The 6,634-nt window shown below is 44.6% G+C and overlaps 1 protein-coding gene across 1 annotated transcript in view; it reads right to left on the bottom strand.

The window, feature by feature from the left end:
- Positions 1 to 5,205, bottom strand: part of ANKRD10 (ankyrin repeat domain 10) — a 49,017-nt gene extending 43,812 nt beyond the window's left edge. Inside the window, exons 1-2 of the mRNA XM_015587329.1 lie at positions 5,121 to 5,205; positions 2,571 to 2,651 (exon numbers count right to left, since the gene is read on the bottom strand). Coding sequence (XP_015442815.1) covers positions 2,571 to 2,651; positions 5,121 to 5,205 — 166 coding nt within the window. The remainder of the gene's footprint in view (positions 1 to 2,570; positions 2,652 to 5,120) is intronic.
- Positions 5,206 to 6,634: the final 1,429 nt, after the last annotated feature.

Here is a 6,634-nt window from a genome sequence, read left to right as displayed (position 1 = left end):
ACAAACCTTTTTGCTTTTTTTTCCCTTGCTTGAGATTATTTCCTGTTTGGAAAGAGGAGATTTTCATGAGAAATTCTAGGTGTTCCTATGAGCCTGCATTTCAGACCCTCCTGTGGTTCACTCAAATCAGTGAGCACTGCGCTGAGCTACGAGGCTGTGAGACTGAGGAGCACAAGGCTAGGGGCAGCATTGGAGTCTCTCCTTTGTTGTCCCTGGCCCACAACAAATACTTCCTTCTGGTCACTTCAGGTGTGGCCCCTCACAGGTCCAGGTGAGCAGGTATGTGTGCAGGCATGATGTTAAGCACTCAGCAAACATCATTTAACCCTCTGAGTCCCTATGAGATAAATGCTCTGAGTATCCCACTTTGAAGATGAAGAAACTGAGGCATAGGAGGTGCTTGCTGTCACTTGCACAAGGTCACCCCAATGTCACAAAACTCATTCGGGCCTGGGTAGGGATTTGAACATGGGTCAGGCCAAATCCTGCACTCTGAGCCAGTACCCAGCTCTCACCAGCAGAGTTAGAACCTCTGGTTCTACATGTATATGAGAAGCTCAGAGGCTGGCAGTTTCTTCCTCAGTTTCCCCAGAGGAGCCAGGTGACTGGAAGGAGATGGAAGAGGAGAGTCCTGGGTGGGAGAATGAGGTCAGTCAGGAGCATTTTGAGTTTAAGGTGCTGGGCATCAGAGGATGTTAAATCCCAAGGTGGAAACCTCAGAGTGGTCAGGGCTCACGTGGGCATTATTTGCATAGAGGGAAAAGTAGAAATGAGGTTTTAAGTGAGGCTGGTAATAAGTGAGGTGGAGCAGAGAGAACTGGAAGGTTCTTGGGGAAACAAGAGGTACAGACAGAGGAGAAGTCAGCAAAGAGGTGGGAGGAGCCATGTAGAGGTGGTCATGGGGATAGGACGACAGGGTGGGGGAGAGGAATCTGGCAGGCCAGACTGCAATCTGTTTTCCCCAGGTAGTTTGTTCTATTTAATGTCTCATTTCCACTGCATTCTACCTCAAAACCCACTGGGGGACTTCTCCGAGCTTTGCTGGTTTGGGTGATCCCCATCTTCCCTCAGGGGCAGCCTGCTGGGGAGCAATTCCTATGATGTCATATTGGGGAGGTCAAGGACTCTTGGTCTTTTCTATCCAAGCATTGCTGGGTCCTTTAACCTTGTATGCCCCCAAAGTTATTCAAGGAGCTTCCATCACCTGTTCCCCAAATGTATAGGTACTGGGTTAAATTACAAGAGCTTCATCAAGTGGAGAGGCCCTGTCTTTAAATATTTGAGTTATAGGAGAATTTATCATTCTCGTGTCATAATACTCAAGTCCCAGGAAACTGAGAATTTGGCAAAGTCTCTCTGAAGTCTAAATCTAAAGCAGCAGAAATTGGCTGGATGACAGGGCAGGTTGCTAAATGTGCAGGTTGAGCAACCACTAACCTCTTTCCACCTCGGATTGTGTTGAATGGGTCCTGCTGTGGGAAGAGATGGGGCCTGGGATTTCGAGATCCATAAAAACTTAGGTGAGGAGATTCTCACTTCAGAGCATCTACTGACCTGTGCTTGATGACAGCTTGTACAACTGAGAGGTCTCTAGTGATATGTCTGTGACTCCACCCTTGTTAGCACTAAACAAAGGACAAGATGGCAGGCTTGCTGCGTTGAGGATGATCAGGGGCTTAGAGGAGCAGCCTTGGAAGAGTCAGGACCCAAGAATTTTCCAACAGGCTGGAGCGGTGAGGAACACCTGACCCTCCCCAGGAATGCGAGCTCCAAGAGGGCAGGGCTCCCTGTGTCTGTGGTGATGAATCCTGAGAACTTGGAACAGTGCCTGGTGCATGATGGGTACTCAATAAACATTAAAGGTTGAATGACCAGGTGACCAGGTTTAAATGATTAGTGCTGCACTTGGATCTACAAAAAGCCAATTGCATGTGGCTTAGCAATAGCACATTTACCAAAGTTTTAGAAGTTTTCATTAACATTAGCTCGAAATTAATGGTGTGATGTATCTCCAGAACCAATGCAGTGGACCAACTTCAGTAGTTAGGAAGTCGTATCTGAAAAGGTAGTGGAGAAGAGTGGGAGGTCAGGGGCCCCAACCGATGTGAGTCTCAGCCCTAGGTGGCAGGCCACCTACAGTGAGAGGCAGGTCTGATGGGTGATTTGGGGACCCTCCTGGGCCTGGTCACAAAGGGCAGGCAACCGCCACAATGTGGGTGTGTGATGGTGGCCTCAAGTGTCACAGTTATTCTTAGGAGAGAGAAATGGCCCCTCACTAAGTGTGGCTGAGAAGGGAGTGGGAGTGCCCACACATGGCCCATGAGTCCTCAAATTTGGACTTGATGGGTCAGGTGTCCCCACATTGACAACCACCAGGAAACTCCTGTGGGGCTCACAGCTGGTCTACCCAGGGACTGAGTCATCTGCTCTTTCAGAGAGTTGTTCACAGGCATGTATGTCCCTTGAGCAGACATTTTACTTCTCTTCATACCAGGAAAAAACAAGGGCTCAGCATAAGGACCCATCCTCCACATTTACCTATCACCAAGATGGTCCCGAGTTCCATTTACCTAAAGCTCTTCGAAGACCGTCAATGATTTTTTCCAGAGCGTCTAGGCTTTTAATCTGATAAATTGTTTCTTTTTCCTTTTCTGTGGGAAAAATTAAGCATAATGATCAAAATTTGACAAACGGTTATGGTTTAATACCAAACTCATGGTTTTCTTTTCAACCAGGCCATCTGGCTCTTGACCCCACCACCCCAAGTTCTTAGCCTCTCCCTTACACTGTCTCCTCCAAGTTCCTGTGTCCCACCATAAGCCTTTCATTCTCTTCCCTGTCAGTTCATAAAGGTGATGGGAGCATCAGTTGGATTTCCTTCATTAAAGTATACACTGGCTATTCATCAACAAGTCCACAAAAGGCCATGTGTGTACTCTTTTTCTTTTATCTTCCACTCCCATGTCATCAGACATTCATTAGAGTATGACAGGTAACACTAAAAGCCAAATATAAAAGCCTATGCTAAAAATGATCAAACATCAGGAAAAGGAAAAAATTCCATTTAAGTTCAATCATGCCTTTTACTAGTGTAAGAGAATGATTCTAGCCCAGGAAATGAAGTAAGTTTCCAAGAGGTTCCCCTGCTCAGCAAAACAAGAATAGTAAGGAACTTTCTCAAACTGAGAAATTGCATCTATGAGAAACCTACAACAAACAGCATACTTAATGACAAAAAATTGTTTTCTACTGAGGTCTAGAAGATGCCATGGATGCTCACTTTCACCATTTCTATTTAAACCTTACTAGAGGTTCTGGCCAGTGCAATAAGGCAAGAAAAAGAATCAAAAGTCATAAATGTCAGAAAGAAAATTAAAATATGTCCTTATTTTTCAATGTGATTGTTTACATAGAAAAATCTTGGAGAACTTATAAAACAATTTTTATAGTATTAGAGTAAAGTCCTGGCCCAATACAATACCTAGTTAATTTTTTTGAGGTACAGGGTTTTAATTCTCTAACTCCTCCAGCAGTAGCAGAACTTTGCCTGATTCCTGAGAGTACGAGCATTTGCTATTCCTCTCTCTGAGCAGAGGGTTTTGCTTCTTCCCTTACCCAGATTAAACAAGTAAACAGAGAAAAAGCTACAGCTCTTCCATACAGTACAATTCGAACTGATAAATGTAGAAGGAATGATGGAAATAGAAAATCACTTTTTGGCAACTACTACAGTCATAATTTTTGAAGGTAAAAAGCAATGGAAGCCAAATTAGTAGGTGAAAATATGATGAGAAATAGGACATTTTCATAGTCTGAAAGAATCTCCCTATAAGATACTAATTATCTACAAGTGAAAAAAATATGTTGACTTGATTATGGAGAAACGTAGTAGACACCACCTTGAATAAGTGATCAGGGTAAACGGATCAAGGTAACAAGATTTGTTTAAGTCAAGCACATCCTCCAGTGCTATGCGGAGAAAGGCATAGCATCACTTCTTCAACGTTCTTGCCAAAAATATATGACCTGAATCTAGTCATTCAGAAAAACTAAGATTGAAAGAGATTCTACAAAGTAACTAGCCAACACTCTTCAAGGTCATGAGAGATGAAGACATATTAGGGAACCTCCCAGATTGGAGGATAGTAAAGTGACATGACAGTTAAATGCAAAGTGGAATCCTGGGTAGATCCTGGAGGTAAAAAAAAAAAAAGGTATTAGTAAGATAATTGGCAAAATTTGAATCAGGTCTGTAGGCCATTTGACAGTATTACGTCAATGTTAACGTTCAGGTTTTAGTAATTGTTCTCGAGTCTTGTAAGATGCTAACACGGAGAGTGCTGGGTAAAGGGAACACAGGAAACTCTTTGTACTGCTTTTGCAGATCTTTTGTAACTCTAAAATTATTTCAGATTGGAAATCGTTTTAAATGTTCACATTGTCTTTGTTTTCCCATCCCGTTGTTTTCCTGTAACCTATTTCCCAGACATACTGACACTCATACGTATATACTCGGGGTTATGCGTGGACACACACAGCAGCAACCCACTTCCACTAATAAGTAGCCAGAGGCAATCTGCCTATCTACAGCAACATTTTCAAATAAATATCTTTATGCAGATGGACCATCATAATATTTGCTGAGGATGATAGTTCTCCATCTCACTCAGTAATTTCTTTCCTGTTCCCTTTGCAGCTTGAAGGTTTATGCCAGGGAGTGAGAGAGAAACAGGTCAGCCTTGGTTTCCCTTCCCAGCAGGTGAAGGTGGTGCTCTTCCATGGGTCTCGGAGACTTCATCCATTTCCTGGGTCATTGGCACATCAGACTTCCTGCCCGTGGGCCACTCCACCCTTCATGGAGCTCTCCATTCAGGTTTCTATTATGACCAAACAAAAGGCTAAGCTTTTGTCTCCTCTAGCAAAACTCGAACTACCTCTTCACACCTTGTCCATCGGTCCTGCCTGGGTGCTAGTACTCAACTTATCTATAGCCTGCTATGTGATACAGGGCAATCCCTTAACAGAGGAGTGCCTCAGTTCCCCTATCTGAAAAATACAGGATGGGGGTTAGAAGAATTTTATTCTCTAGCTTGGCAGAGCACAGTCCACTTTTGCCATACTGAAGCTGTTGCCACCATAGGAGTCATTTGCTAGCTGAATTATATTCAAAATAATCTGAATGATTAAAATGAGAAAGACAGCCATGACGCAATGTTTAAGAGTTACAGCCAAGCCAGCCTTGATGCTCTTCTGATCTGCCCACCACCAATGCAGCTTTCCTCCCAGTTGTAGCTTTCCTCCCATTCCTCATGTCCTGTAGCTTGAGGCAGAGGGGCAGAACATTACTTAAGATAAGAGATGGGTCTGCATGCATGCCAGAGAATCGCTAGTGCTACCTGTATGTTTTTAATTCATGATCTGCACACTGAAAGTGGGAATGCCACTGGTATCCACCTTGCACTCATGCACTCTATTTGCACACTCTAAAAAAGCCCTCATGCTATGAATGGAGGTCCTTCGAAGAGCACAAGCCACGAGCTTTTCCAGAAACCAAGGGATCCCTTTGCTTTTCATTCAAGCAAATAGGGGCAGGGTGTTAAGCCAGGGTGCTCTCCCCTGGCCCTAGCATTCTTTTAGAAACCATAATAACAATGAGCTTGACACCAACAGTGTAAAAGGGCAGACAAGGGCAGAGTTTCAGAACCAAATACACATTTGCAGCATTGCTGGTTGACCATGTCACTTACTAGAACCCTAGGCTTTCTGTGGGGAAGGGCACAGGGAGAGGAATAATCTAATGGGAGGCTGGGGTCTCATATGGCTTCCTTTCATTTGTCATACATTTTTGTCTCATATGCTAAATTTTAGGGACAGAAATGGACTCTGCTCTGGGCTCACCAATGGCCTGGGCTTATGCTATTGAACAGTCCCTGACTCTTAGGCTTATGGGACACTGACCATTTGTCAAGAAGCTGGTGGGCCCAAAACAGGATAAGTGGGCCACCACCCACTGCTGCTCATGGGGAAACCACCTGAACAGCAGTCGTGTCAGAGGTGGATTCTTAGCCCTCCAATTGGAAGTGAGTGGTCCAGAAAGCTCTGCTCACTGAGCTGCTGCTGAGATGAATGGACAAAAAGCAACAGCATTCTGGGCTTCTCTTTCATTGGGTATCAGTTCATCAAGACAGAGTGGAGCAGGTTCTACACAAGATGGTGGTCTGAGGATACTGCTCTCTGTTCTTCCTCACCTCCCTCTTCTTGGCAATCCTGGACACCATCTCCTTTCTACCCCTCAGACTACAGGTTAGTTTCTGTTTGGCACCAAATCCCCTCCCAGGCCAGCCTTCACTCACCCCTTCCCAAATTCTTAACTTCTTTTTTCTTTCAGTCCCTAAAGCAGCTGGTCTTGGCTTGGTGGTTTGAAACAAAAGAATTCAATTAAACATATTCTTTTACATTAAAATGTGGCATTTGCCTTTAGGCCCAGATAAATCTAGTGCATGTCCCAGCAGCTCAGGGAGCTATTCAGGGAAGAAGGGCTCTGCGGAGGCCCTCAGACCAGTCTCAGAACGACAGACAAAGTGGTGGTTGGCAGTCCCATCTGCAGGCATCTACGCACACGTGACAGGTTTGG

Source organism: Pteropus alecto, unplaced genomic scaffold (assembly GCF_000325575.1).
Source record: "Pteropus alecto unplaced genomic scaffold, ASM32557v1 scaffold13, whole genome shotgun sequence".
NCBI classification, from domain to species: Eukaryota; Metazoa; Chordata; class Mammalia; order Chiroptera; family Pteropodidae; genus Pteropus; species Pteropus alecto.
Note: the sequence above shows the minus strand (reverse complement) of the source record. Positions and strands in the feature narration are given on the sequence as shown.